The 13,806-nt window shown below is 36.8% G+C and overlaps 7 protein-coding genes across 7 annotated transcripts; 4 read left to right on the plus strand and 3 right to left on the minus strand.

Annotated features, from left to right (window-relative positions):
• Window positions 1-455: 455 nt before the first annotated feature.
• On the plus strand, window positions 456-3,599 carry RNJ42_01144 (glycoside hydrolase family 63; the record flags this gene model as incomplete). The annotated part of the gene is made up of 1 exon (XM_071051310.1): window positions 456-3,599. One exon carries the CDS (start codon window positions 456-458, stop codon window positions 3,597-3,599), a length of 3,144 nt encoding a protein of 1,047 aa, XP_070908006.1.
• Window positions 3,600-4,444: 845 nt separating this feature from the next.
• On the plus strand, window positions 4,445-4,939 carry YAH1 (adrenodoxin; the record flags this gene model as incomplete). The annotated part of the gene is made up of 1 exon (XM_071051311.1): window positions 4,445-4,939. One exon carries the CDS (start codon window positions 4,445-4,447, stop codon window positions 4,937-4,939), a length of 495 nt encoding a protein of 164 aa, XP_070908007.1.
• An 833-nt stretch (window positions 4,940-5,772) lies between these two features.
• Window positions 5,773-7,545, plus strand: VIK1 (Vik1p; the record flags this gene model as incomplete). Its single annotated transcript, XM_071051312.1, has 1 exon — window positions 5,773-7,545. The coding sequence occupies one exon, from the start codon at window positions 5,773-5,775 to the stop codon at window positions 7,543-7,545; it is 1,773 nt and encodes a 590-aa protein (XP_070908008.1).
• A 235-nt stretch (window positions 7,546-7,780) lies between these two features.
• HFI1 (Hfi1p) lies at window positions 7,781-9,154 on the minus strand (the record flags this gene model as incomplete). The annotated part of the gene is made up of 1 exon (XM_071051313.1): window positions 7,781-9,154. One exon carries the CDS (start codon window positions 9,152-9,154, stop codon window positions 7,781-7,783), a length of 1,374 nt encoding a protein of 457 aa, XP_070908009.1.
• Window positions 9,155-9,958: 804 nt separating this feature from the next.
• On the minus strand, window positions 9,959-11,332 carry BBP1 (Bbp1p; the record flags this gene model as incomplete). The annotated part of the gene is made up of 1 exon (XM_071051314.1): window positions 9,959-11,332. The coding sequence occupies one exon, from the start codon at window positions 11,330-11,332 to the stop codon at window positions 9,959-9,961; it is 1,374 nt and encodes a 457-aa protein (XP_070908010.1).
• A 438-nt stretch (window positions 11,333-11,770) lies between these two features.
• On the plus strand, window positions 11,771-12,616 carry TDA4 (Tda4p; the record flags this gene model as incomplete). The annotated part of the gene is made up of 1 exon (XM_071051315.1): window positions 11,771-12,616. The coding sequence occupies one exon, from the start codon at window positions 11,771-11,773 to the stop codon at window positions 12,614-12,616; it is 846 nt and encodes a 281-aa protein (XP_070908011.1).
• A 378-nt stretch (window positions 12,617-12,994) lies between these two features.
• ILM1 (Ilm1p) lies at window positions 12,995-13,498 on the minus strand (the record flags this gene model as incomplete). Its single annotated transcript, XM_071051316.1, has 1 exon — window positions 12,995-13,498. One exon carries the CDS (start codon window positions 13,496-13,498, stop codon window positions 12,995-12,997), a length of 504 nt encoding a protein of 167 aa, XP_070908012.1.
• Window positions 13,499-13,806: the final 308 nt, after the last annotated feature.

Genomic DNA, 13,806 nt, shown 5'->3' on the forward strand with positions numbered 1-13,806 from the left:
TTCCAAAATACCTCAGGCTGTTCTTGGTACAAAGAGATCCGCACCCTTCTGTAGTACACCTTGTCTGATAGCCTTTGGACTTGCCATAGCCATAAAAGCAATAAAAGCCATAAAAGCCATAGCCATAATTAAGTTGTACAGCTGGAAGTATAATGTAGCAGTACATAAGTTGTAAGTACGTTATAGTTAGTAGTACGTTTGTAGCTGCAGTACGTTATTTGTAAACCCGATTCCCTGTCAATACCGTACCCGTTCATCCAGGAACACCTTCCATCTTCACCCCTATTAACATTAGCATCTATCAACATGTTGAATTGCTTTTTTTTTTTTTCCCCATGTTGTCTCTGTATTATCCCAATATATAAATGCAATATAATTATCTTGTGATGTCTGAAATAGACAAATCCTCTCTAATTGAAAAAAGAAAGCAAATATAAAATAAGAAAACGTTTGAGATGAACCAATTGAGAGATGAATTGGTGGGTACCACCGTGGAAGAGAAGAGGTTGGAACAGAACAGAAACCATGAAAAGTACTGGTACAGATGGGGTCCATACTTAAGTGAGCGTGCGTGGGCCACTGTCCGTGAGGATTACTCTGAGAACGGTGATGCGTGGTCTCACTTCCCATTCGAGCACGCCAATGCTCGTGTCTTTAGATGGGGTGAAGACGGTTTGTTCGGTGTCAGTGACAACAAACAGATGGTCTGTATGAACGTGGCTCTGTGGAACGGTAAGGATGTGCGGTTGAAGGAGAGACTCTTCGGTTTGACCGGTCACCAAGGTAACCACGGTGAGGATTGTAAGGAGTTGTACTACTACCTGGACAACACCCCAACCCACTCCTACATGAAGGCGCTGTACAAGTACCCTTTCAAGAAGGCATTCCCTTACGAAGAATTGGTTCAGAAGAACGCCGAACGTGGCTACCAAGACCGTGAGTTCGAAATCCACGAAATTGACGGTTTATTCTACGACAAGGCCACCGGCGACACCCCATACTTTGATGTCTACTTTGAGATGGCCAAAGGTGACGACAACCCTGATGACTTGAACTTCAGAGTCACCGTCCACAACAGAAGTAACGAGGACTCAGGTGAGATCTTCGTCACCCCACAGATCTTCTACAGAAACACTTGGGCCTGGGATGCTGAGTTGAAGAAGAACATGCCTCGTTTGGAAAAGGACCCTAATGCCGAGAACTTGATCAACTTGCACCACAAGAAGTTCGGTAAGCAAAAGATCGTCTTCCAACCTTCTCCAGATGTAGAGGAAGGTAAGGACGTCGAACCCGAACTTTTGTTCACTGATAACGAGCCAAACTTGATCAAGTTGTTCAACGACAAATACAACCCTTCCCCATACTCCAAGGATGCTTTTGAAGAATACTTGGTTCACGGTAACAAGAAGTTGTGTAACCCAGAAAACAAGGGTTCCAAGGCCGGTGCCGTCTACCACTTCAAGAACGTCCCTGCCGGTAAGTCTGTCACTGTCAGATATAAGTTCACTAACGATCACGACAACACTATCTTCCCATCTAAGGGTCTAGCTGTCATTGATGAAGACATCTTCGACAGTATCCTAGACAACAGAAAGGAAGAAGCTGACAACTTCTACTGGAGAGTCAACCCATCCCCAATTGACTCCGAGTTGAGAAACGTCCAAAGACAGGCTTTTGCCGGTATGCTATGGACTAAGCAATTCTACAACTTGACTTTCGATGAATGGTTCAAGGGTGATCCAAATATCAAGCCTCGTCCACCTCAAAACAGAGCCAATGGTAGAAACAGTAACTGGCAACACATGTACATTGAAGATATCTTGTCTATGCCAGACAAGTGGGAATATCCCTTCTTTGCTTCTTGGGATACTGCTTTCCACTGTATTCCATTGGCCATGATTGATCCTGAATTTGCCAAGAAACAATTAGATTTGTTGACCAGAGAATGGTACATGCATCCAAACGGTCAAATTCCAGCTTATGAATGGAACTTCAATGATGTCAACCCTCCAGTTCATGCTTGGGCTGTCTACCGTGTCTTTACCATCGAAAAGAGTTTGTATAACCGTGAAGATCGTCACTTCTTGGAACGTGTCTTCCAAAAGTTGTTGTTGAATTTCACCTGGTGGGTCAACCGTAAGGATGCCAGCGGTAAGAACTTGTTCGAAGGTGGTTTCTTGGGTCTAGATAACATTGGTATCTTTAACAGATCTGAACCATTGCCAACTGGTGGTACCTTGGAGCAAGCTGACTCAACTGGTTGGATGGCTTTCTTCTCCTTGCAAATGTTGAACATTGCTCTAGAGTTGGCTAAGACCAACCCAGCTTACGAAGATATTGCTTCAAAGTTCTTTGAACATTTCATCTTGATTAGTGACTCCATGTCTTTTGAATATGGTAAGGATCTTGACAAGGGTGAGATTGTTAAGCAGAACTTGTGGAATGAGCAAGACAAGTTCTATTACGATGCCATTTCTTGGGGTGGTGATCACAGAGAACAACTGCCAATCAGATCTCTGGTCGGTTTGATTCCTCTATACGCTTCCATGACTTTGGAACCATCAATTATCTTGCAATTCAAGGGTTTCAAGAAGCGTGTTGACTGGTTTGTCAAGAACAAGAAGGAAATCTTCGGTAGAAATGTTGCAAGTATGTCTGAGGAAGGTGTTGGTAAGAGATTACTGCTTTCCTTGGTTACCAAGGATAGATTGATTGCTATCCTACAACGTATGTTGGACGAAACTGAGTTCTTGTCCGATTATGGTATCAGATCCTTGTCTAAATACCACGAAAAACATCCGTTCGAGATGAATGTTCATGGTGTTCAATACAAGGTTCAATACTTACCAGGTGAGTCAGATTCTGGTATGTTCGGTGGTAACTCTAACTGGAGAGGTCCAATCTGGTTTGCTACTACTTTCTTAATCATCGAATCTCTACAAAGATTCCACTTATACTACGGTTCCGACTTTAAGGTTGAATGTCCAGTGGGTTCAGGTAACTACAAGAACTTGAACCAAGTTGGTGAAGAATTGGCTTCTCGTATGATCAAATTATTCTTGCCAGATCCAAAGACTGGTTTGCGTCCAGTTCATGGTGACATCGAAGCTGACTTCCTATCTAAGGACCCTAACTTCAAGGATCTAATTCCATTCTTCGAATACTTTGATGGTGATTCTGGTAGAGGTCTAGGTGCTTCCCACCAAACTGGTTGGACTGCCTTGGTTGCCAAGTGGATCAGTGACGTTGGTATTTACTGTACTAAGTCTCTAGATAAGAAGAACTTGAAGGATAACATTCCAGAAGGTGGCTTTGCTGATGGTACACCAAAGATGACTAAGGAAGGAAGACCAAAGAGTACTAAGTCCTTGGTTAATGTCGAATCCACAAAGCTTGAATTGAGCGAAGAATGTAAAACTGAAGGCAAGAGATTTGACAACAAGTACACTGCCTACGTCGGTGCCAACCAAGAACATGTCTTGGAAACTAAGTTAATGGAAAGATTGAGGGAGAAGATGCAACAACTATCCTTCGCTGATGACAATGTTGATGATGAACTTGCTGTCAGTGGTAACACTGATCTAGCCTGTCACCTATAAAAGGTGTACAGTACTTAAGTTTTAATTTATTTGTTTTATTTTTTGATGAAGTAAATATGTTTTTTCCTATGAAATCGGATATTAGATAACGGTCTTGTATAAAAAATGAAATAAAATAATGTAAATGGCCATTTTTACAAAGTTAGCGTGGTTTTATTGTTCTCTACTAGAGTACATATCGAACTACATGCCATCAAAATATATACTTACATAAAAAATGTTAACTGTATTATAGTATACTAAAACTGTAATGCATTATATATACTATTTTTCTTATATTCCTCAAAGAACACAGATTAACTACTAGAGTGCCAGGGTGCCTTGATACACACCCCACCCAATAAAAACGACAATAAAAATAATGGACTACCTTGCAGGTAGGTCTTCATACTGCCATTGTCGATGTTTATTATTACGTTGTCTTGGAAGGGGTGTCTCTTTAAATGGATTTCGATGTTATTCCTGCCAACCATCTGTCATTATATTCGCTAGCGAAAAATGCGATGATCTTCTGCGGCTGTTTCTGTGCACAAACTGTTTTAACCTTTGGAAAACTGAAAAAAATCGAAAAAAATCGTTAGTAGTAAAGTGGCCCTTGTATTTGTCAGCTTTCTGTGAACCAGTCATCGAAAAAATTGATATAAACTTAGTATTAAAAGTGCCAGCTCTTGCTTTGATTATCATCTATTTTATTTCTGTAGCTTTGGATATTACATTTAGTGATATACTTTCCAAGACTAACTGTTCTGTGTTGAAAAGGCCTTTTTTTTTTGACTAAAATTATTGTGCAGAGGGTTTTTTTGTTGGGTATAGGTAATAATAACCAATAATAAAGAGGCAACAAAATGATTTTCCAACATCTTATGAAGTCTAGCATGATGCTCTCTAGACAAGGAGCATCCTTATGTAGGATCCGTGCCCCTGTATGGCAGAGCAGATTTTTTTCAAACTCCAGACTATTGAATCATGGTCATATCAAGACCCCCAAACCGGGCGAGGAGCTTAGAGTCACATTCATCTTGAAGGATGGTGAGCAAAAGACATTTGAAGTTGCTGAGGGGGACACATTACTAGATATTGCACAAGCTCATAATTTGGAGATGGAAGGTGCATGTGGTGGTTCCTGTGCTTGCTCCACCTGTCATATTATTGTTGACCCAGAGTACTATGATGCAGTTCCAGAACCTGAGGATGACGAAAATGATATGTTAGACCTGGCGTACGGTCTAACTGAGACTAGTAGATTGGGTTGTCAAGTAAAGATGTCTAAGGAATTAGATGGTATTAGAGTTGCACTTCCAGCCATGACTAGAAATGTTAGCACAAATGATTTCAGCTAATGTCAACTGACAAATAATAAGAAAAAGACTTTTTATATACCAACTAGGAATCGTATTGATAGCAAGAAAGGCAGCCAAGAACAAAAAAACACCAAGAGAAATTATGAAGAAGAACAATAATTGCATACTAATCTAAAAATCCGCAAACCCATTATACAAACTAGTGCCCGACCTAGTATAAATACCAGATACACGCACGATATACCTCTCCCAATCATCTTCTTAATTAAGATGGCAACGCAACCACACAACTTTACGTCTAGAACATCAAATGCATTCTAAGGAATTAACATGAAAACATATTGTTTTTTGAGTCCTTAAAAGAACGTAATATGACCAAAAATAAAAATAAAACAGGTTCTATTTATAATAAGAGCTCATGTAAATAAAATAAAACAAAAACAATGTTAATTATACTGTTATTTATTGTTTTCTTTACCACATTATTTATATTCTACAAAGCACAACACCATCTTACCCACAATCATTTTTTACTTATTAAGAAAGACAGAACTTAGAGGTAAGGTATAAGTAAGAATAATTATAAAACCATATGACAACCATACCTCAGTATCGTCCTCATTTAATTTTATGTCTTCATATTGTAGCTTCTATAGCTTTTATATAATGTTTAATTTCTAAAATCGCCTAAGTCGCCAAAAAAAGAAATAAAGGTCGGCATACACGAAAATTTCCACAGAGTGCTAAAAGGTAAACAAAAAGGGCATCAGGATTGATCTACACCAACAAACTTAAAACAGATCTCTAGTAATCAAACTTGAAGTACATTGCCAACACTTCTTGTAAGATACAGCGCTATCAATAACAGTGAAATGCGTCGTGGTTCTAAGCTGGCGAATATTACGAATACCGCGGGCAATCAGAAATGGAGTACTGAAGAGATCAAACACGATGCCATTGATCGTGGTTATAAGAGAAGACAGTTGAATCAACTAATCAGGGAAAATGAGAAATATGTACGGACGGATAAAAACCTTCAGATTAAGATCGATAAGTATCAGAAAAAGGATATTCCTAATATTAAATATGAGATTCAGAAACGGCTAAGTTTGATCGATCAACTAGATAAAAGTGCCAGTAATATCAATGAGAGCTTCGAGAAGATAGACAAGATCAAAAGTTATTTTGCAGATGAATGTTTGAGTGAGATTAACAAACTGAAAACTGCACATATGGAAGAAATTGATAAAACGGAATCAAAACTTAATTCTACCATAAAAGAGACGGAAGATGCATGGTTGTCTAAAATTGAAGAACTCGAAAACATGCAGCCTGAAGAAGAATTATTAGAGGATATTACTAGGCTTAAGAATGACTTGGAGAAGAAGAAAGGGGACCTTGAAAGCCAGTATTCTGACCATAAACATCAAATTGATCAGTATAAAAATGATTTATACATTAAACTAACTGAATTCAAAACAGAGAAGTCAAAATCTCTCGAGAAGGTTATAGAAGAACAGCATGAACTGGTTAATGTAAGAGACACTTTTGAAAGAAAGAAGAAGGAACTGGAAGAAAAACTGAAGAATGTTAAAGGTGAATGTGATCAATCATATGATACAATATCAGGAATTAAAGGAAAGCTTGCAGATATAGAGAAGATTTTGTCACCTCTTGAAAGTGAGTTTTGGGAAATAGGTAAAGATTACATAACGATTGAGAATGAGATAGCTCAGATGAAAGCTGATGCTGTAAATCACGAACAAACTTATAATGAAGTATATGACTCTCTAGATAATGAACTGAACAGGAGAAGAAGATTACTGAATTCAATAACAGAATTAAAAGGTAATAGTCGATTATTTGCGAATATTGTTGAGGATAAAATTAGTGAAAAGCTTGTAGTGAATTACACAGATGAAAGCATAAAGGATATGAAACAAAATAGCATCTATAAATTTACTAAATTAATAAGAAGCTACTCACATCAAAATAAAAATCCTTTCAAAGAAGACTTGAAAATTTACTTAGACTTTTGTCTAAAACGGAAAGAAAATTTTAACTTAATATCAGTTGCATCTGCACCAGTCAATGAACTATACGATAACTTGATATCCTTTTTTAAAGAAAATTACTTCAATGATTATATCATTACTTTGCAGTATGTGTTACTCTCAGATATCGGTGATTCCAAAGATTTACTTTCGAAAAATCAGCTGGACAATCAAGAAATTGAGTTAAAACTTAAAATCGAAGAACACGCAATCAGTGTTGGATCAAAACTAGAGACTCTAGAGGATGCTTACGAGCGCCATAAATTTGGTATCTCCCAGGATTTACTAAAGGATAATACTGGTATAGGGTTCTCTAGATTCCAGTTTTTCAGTATCAACGAACCGGAAGCAGTTCCAATAGATTTCTATTTCATAGAAATTTATCACCGCAGTGTTTTCTCAACTTTACAAAAATCGATTGAAAAAGACGTTGTACTAACGTCTCCTTTGGAAATTGTTTTCAAGAAATTATTTTGCGATACTAAGTCAGCTTTCATCTTTCAGATAGATCGTAATTCAGATCTTGATGAGGTACTCCCTCTATCCAAAATTGTTGCTCAGATAAAAAATCCTAAGAGAAAATTAAAATAGCATACAGTTTGATATATAGAATAATTTCATAATATATTTCACACTATTACATAGTTTAAATTGTTTTTTATGTATGAGATTACTTATATACCTAAAGATCAGTGTGTAATGGTAACGATTAAATGAATAATACAAAAGATTAGTTCAATCTTAAAATACGAAATGAAATGTCATAAGAGGAATCAGGCTGATTTACCGTTTTAGAAGGAGATTTAAATAATGCTAAAAGAATATCTTAATGTTCAGACAGAATGTCCTTAATTAGCCAGTTAAGTTCATTGGGGGTTCCAACATTCCTTTCATCAAGAGGTGTAAAAGATGGTTTTTCACCGAGGAAGTCTGGTAAGTCATCAATAGCACTCTCTGTAATAACCAATTCATCATCATTAGTTGGACCGAGAGTCAGCGCACTATAAAAAGAGCCTGATGCATCAACCATATTTGGAAATAGTGAGAGGGAAGTTAATAAATCTTCATTTGTTAATGAAATTGTTCTTTTTCTATCGGCTTCCAAATCTTGATCCATTGAGGACTCAGAACCTTCTTTGCTATCTTCTGCTGATACTGCCTGGTATACACCAAAATCGTCTAAGTCATAGTAATCTGAGTATTTCTTTTTTCTATACCTCACTGTATCTATGGCTATTTCTAAAATATTTTTCAAGTAATTGTCCAGAGCAATTGATATTAAATCTATGCAACCAGCATCAATATTACCCACAAGACCATGTTCTCTAGCTATCCCAACAATCCTCAGATAAAATGAGTCTGTGTCAGGTAATGCATAACTTTCACTAGCTAGAGGAACAGAAAAACCATTCATAATATCCTGTGACCACTCTAGTGGAGTTTTTAAGTTGTTATTTTTGACACGTTTCAATGTCTCCGCATTTGTTACTATCGGTATTTTTGGAATATTATTTAATCTAGATTGCAGCACAGAACAGAACACAAAACCTCTTTTACCTGCATCTTTAGTGATGGCTTTTATACGATTTCTGTCATTGATAGGTAGTGACATAACAATCTTTTTGTATAGTTCAATTTGAGAGTTATGTTTATTACTTTTCTTAATCTGTTTCCCGTTCGCGGCAGTACCATTCCCAAATCCCCAAGCACCGTTTTTTATCATTGTTAATGGATTGTCTCGAAGAGAGTTGGCTAATATCCCCAATAAAAGGTGGTTATGTAATCGTACCATCTTTGGTTTTATGTTAGGTGAGCCTGAGAAAATAAGATCTAATTCGTTCACCAATTCTTTCCTTGAGAGTTTTCCTAAGATAAATAGACTCAATAACTGCGCGTACTTTGCCCAGTGATCTCTTCCCAAAACGCTAGTAATTTCCTCAATCATGGAGCTTATATCAACACGTTGATCTTCTATCATAGATTCTTTCATCTTCAGATTATTAACCAAGGAGTAGTTATTGTTGTTACTTCCAAAATTTGTATTTCCTGGGATATCATTCAATTGGTTGCTATCGACCATAGATATTGGAGTACCAACAGCATTCTTGACATACAACGCCGAACTGCTGTTGGTTAAGGTTCGACCTGAGCCACTAAATCCAGGGGTCATGGCCCTCATCTGTTGTTGTACTGCAGACATCTGTATGTTGCACTTATATTACCAAAACAATGTCCAATGCTTTTTTTGATGGCCTCCCTTGAAAAGTTATCAATCTTTAAATATCCCAAAAAAAAATGCTGCAATAAAAGAGATAATTGGGCTAGTGCTTCACAATAAACCCGTTTTTTAGTAATGTATTAGTCCAATTAAATTAAAAAATGCAGGAAAACGCAATTAAATCAAAAAAAAAAAACCAGTTGTACGGTTTAAAAAGCTAGTTGAATACCAGAAAACCCGTTAAAAGTGTTTGCAAAACACCAAAATACAATGTTTGAACGTAGAAAAAAGGACGGAAGAAAGAAGACCTGCTTAGACTGTATCCTAATATTCCTATATAAGTTCTTTCGAGCGGCTATTGAACGGTATATTCCCTCTCAAATGTCCATATACTTGGCACTATTGCTACTTTTTTTTTTCAAATGCTTTTTTTGCTCAGCTTCATTTTTCATTTCATCACAGCGTGTTTCGTAAAGAGTTATATACCTAATATCAAAGTAATAAATGGAACTTGAGCCATACATCTATCAATTTTAAAATAACCAATTAAGATAATACTGTTACATTTATGAGATAGAAAAAGTTATCATAAATTATATAATGTTACAATCTGGCTTTCAGTGATTTGTTTCATTTCATCTCACTAACTTGAACTTATAAAAAAAATCATGGGATGCTAGGGACAAATGTGATGAATATATATATTTTTTTTGCCATTTCGAAAATTTGTTGTGATTTGATTTCATCTTCTTTTATTTAATGTCGTTTCATAAGGCACATTAGAGATTACCTGTACAAGTTTTTGTATGGATACTCACTATCATAATCCGAATCCTTTGAAAAGTAGTTTCCGGGCCCGTAGTTTAATGGTGAGAATTCATTTGATCGGTGAGAATAACTGTAATCGCTGAAATAGTTTTCTTTTTTCTGTTGTTCTTTAAGGCGTGCCTCCAGCGCCGCTATTCTAAGTTCATACCTTTCCCGCTCCACATCTTTAGAGCTTTGTAACTCTTTGAAACTTTTCTCCAACGTAAGGATTTTTTCATTCAGTTCCTGTATTTCTCGGTTCTTTGAGACATTTTGTTCTAGAATCTCAGATTCTAATTGGTATATCGTTGTTTTCAGAGACAAAGCGTCATTCGCAATAGTTTTGAGCTCTTTGTATTTGTTATACAAGATATAGTAATTATCATGAGTTTTTTTCGATAGTTTCAGTTCTTTAATTAACTCATTACGCATGGCGATATACTTTTCTTTATATTTAGTGTCTATAATCACATCCTCTCTTCTTTTAGAATTCAATTCATGGCCAAGCTGTCCTAAGAGTTCATTGTTTTGATCAACAGAGGCAAATATATCCATGTATTTCTTGAGCAACTCCTTGTCGGTTGCATCATTTGCTGTAAATGTTTGTTGTTCAATGTTGTTGTTTACTGATGTATTTTGTTTTTTGAGTGGTGATGGAAATTTCCCTGGTAAATCTGCTATCTTGTTCGGTCTCATAGGTGAATCGAATTCCTTGCCAAAGAGTCTCGCAATTAAGGGATCTTTCCTATTCACTCTTACCTTTGAAGTTGAACTGTCATCTACAAACCCCGTATTGCCTATTCCATTATCATAAGATGGAGAAAGTTCGGGGTTTTTCTTCCTCTTGGCAAAAGTATCAGTTGGATCCCTATACAAAAATTCGTCCTTTTTCTCCTGACCAAAACGAGTCTGACCCATTTGTGTGGTTCCTCTCGGTACTACTGGTACCGGCCTCATTAATTTGCCATTCGTGACCACATTATCAAGTACTCTTCCGGTATTAAGATGGTCATCAAGACCATTATTAGCCATATGGAGGGACATGCCCTTATCAGGCGATATCGTATACTCTATATCACTTTCTGGATCACTTGATATAGACGGCAGCAAGTCGTATTTCTCATTAAAAGATCTTTCATTAGGAATTGGTGCAGACCAGGAGTTAGACCTTGACCGTGACTGAGACCACGCATGTGGCCTCGAATGCTGCATTGACTTCCCATAGTTGGTGTCATCCTGAGCATACCGTTCACGGACATACTTGGCACTAGGAGATACTCCAAACAATGCATCCATAGTCCATCGATAAACTCCTTTCAAACCACCTGACTCGTCCTCCAATGTCTCCCTCATTTATATAAAAAATCGTAACTGTACCTGTATTTCACCTTCCCGCCAAGCAAGTTGCTTCAAATTACCCAAAAATCAAATAAAACAACCAAGATTCAGTTCTGTCAGTTATGTAGCAACAGAGGTTCAGGCCAAAAGCTAGGCTTTCTATTGCTGAAATACAAATTCAACAAAATTTATTTTGAAGTTTGTTATTTGAGAGCTCATCGCGAAATAAGCTGAGAAAACGCTACAAGGCACAATAAACACAAAAATCAAGAAATTTGGCCTGATTCAAAATTCCAAGCCGAAAGTACTTACACCCCACACTCAACAAAGTGCCCAATACTTGAACTTGTGCATATATAATTAGACTTACTTTATTCTCAGACCCCGACCTAAGTAATAACTACTACCCAACGGACACACACAGACACACACATTAGATAAGAATCCGAAAATATGTATAACAGTACCGACGTTGGGGCTGTGTATAGTGAGCCACTTTTTGCTTTGTCCTGGTTTCCTGATAGGTTGGACAACTTGGTTCTGGCGCATCTACATGAGATAGTGTATTCTTTCTTGTTCTATCAGATATGTCACTGGTTTGTGAGTCCCTGGTTGAATAGGATTGCGTTTGGGAGACACTACTCCGAAATTACCGACAAGAAACTGAAATTTGACTTTGATGTGCACACTGTATCGATGATCCAGGCTTTTGTTTCCATGGCCATTTTGATCCCTACTCTGTGGCTACCTTCTGACTTGAACATTGTCACTTATGTGAACCCCTGGTGTTCTATGGTTGCAGCACTAACATGCGGCTATTTCATATGGGATTTGGGTCTATGTGTGCGCCATTACTCTATTTATGGGTTTGAATTCTTACTTCACGCCGTCGGTGCCTTTGCTGTGATGTTCTGCATCCTGACACCCTTTTGCCAGCCATGGGTCGGTAAATACCTGCTCTTCGAGGCAAGTACTCCATTCGTCAACATGAACTGGTACACAATTCAATTGAACCATAAGCATAAGTCTGCCTCTGGACCTGTTATTCCAATGTGGCTCAATGCGATCAACGGTCTACTGTTGTTAACCGTCTTCTTCAGCGTTCGTATAGTCTGGGGATGGGGTTGCAACTTGCTATTGTTGAGACAAGTATGGAGAGCAAGATCTCAAATGCCTATTGTAGTAGGTGGTATTGTAATATCTCTGAATATCACCATGAGTTTGTTAAATGTCGTATGGTTCTCCAAAATGCTGAAAATTGCCAAAAAGATGCTACACCAAGATAAAAAGCAGGATTGATGAAATGATTTTTGTCCTACTTGATTATGACCTACCCAATTTTCAATTCAAACCTCAGATACAGTACATCCAATACCCATTTTGCTATTATAAACATTACTTTATCAATAACTTTCCTTTTCTTCCTCTTGAACAAATCAATTTTGGACAAGGTTAACTATGAGAGTTGATGGAAGATGAACTTTTACTTTATCGAACAATTTATATATATTATTTTTATGTAATATTTTATGCCATATTTTTTATTATGTTGTCTTAATGACATTCCTTTTAAATTGGAATATGCTATTTCAAACTTAAATTGAATCTATAAAACGAATATTCTTCGAAAGGCTCGTAGCTAACAAACATATACATATATGTAACATATAATCATTTCTAATCCTTCTTTGCTTCTTCGAAAGGAGTAGGTTCTTCAATAATAGCATCCTCGTTCAAAAATTGGTGTTCCTGTCTGAAATCTTCATTTCTCTCTTCTCTAACTGCATTCAAGAGCAAAAAGTTGATCCAGATCTCAACGAAGGTGTAGATGAATACACCGTTATTGTGAACATATAGATTATCAGTCCAAAGGAAAGAAACAGCACCAATAATGAAATATACAGTTAATCTTGCTGGCACGATAGAACGGAAATACACCTTATTGCCTTCAAGGAATGGTATAATATCATGCACAGCCAGCAAAAAGAAGATAAAACTAATCAGACCCAATTGACCACTGTATGGGGAAATTGTCAAAGCAGGCAAATCCATAGCCTGTGTCAGAACTATGAAATAGGTGTTCTGTAATATACAATTGACATCTTTGATGCAGAAAAATGCAATGGTCAGTAGTAAAGAAGTTCTGAAAAGAATCAGATTTTGCGAAGATAATATACCCATTATATTTCAATTAATTTTAGTATAGTTGCAAACTGATTGCTATGCTCTATCTTTGAAATGGGCTTAGAAAAGTAGAGTTAAACTTTTAACTTTACACAATTTATAATATGCCTTTTCTCATTATTTCATCGTCCTTTGGCGATTTTTTAATATTGTACTATTTTCGTGTAAGACTTCCCCTTCAGTGTTACAATTGAAACTGTGCTACCTAAATATTAAATCGATTATGTATTAATAGTATTAAGTACAACTAGTAATATAATTTAGTAACAGTATTTTAAATAATAAAAAACAATTTTAACATTTGT

This window comes from Nakaseomyces bracarensis (assembly GCF_045282275.1).
Source record: "Nakaseomyces bracarensis strain CBM3 chromosome Unknown Scaff5_0, whole genome shotgun sequence".
Taxonomy (NCBI): Eukaryota; Fungi; Ascomycota; class Saccharomycetes; order Saccharomycetales; family Saccharomycetaceae; genus Nakaseomyces; species Nakaseomyces bracarensis.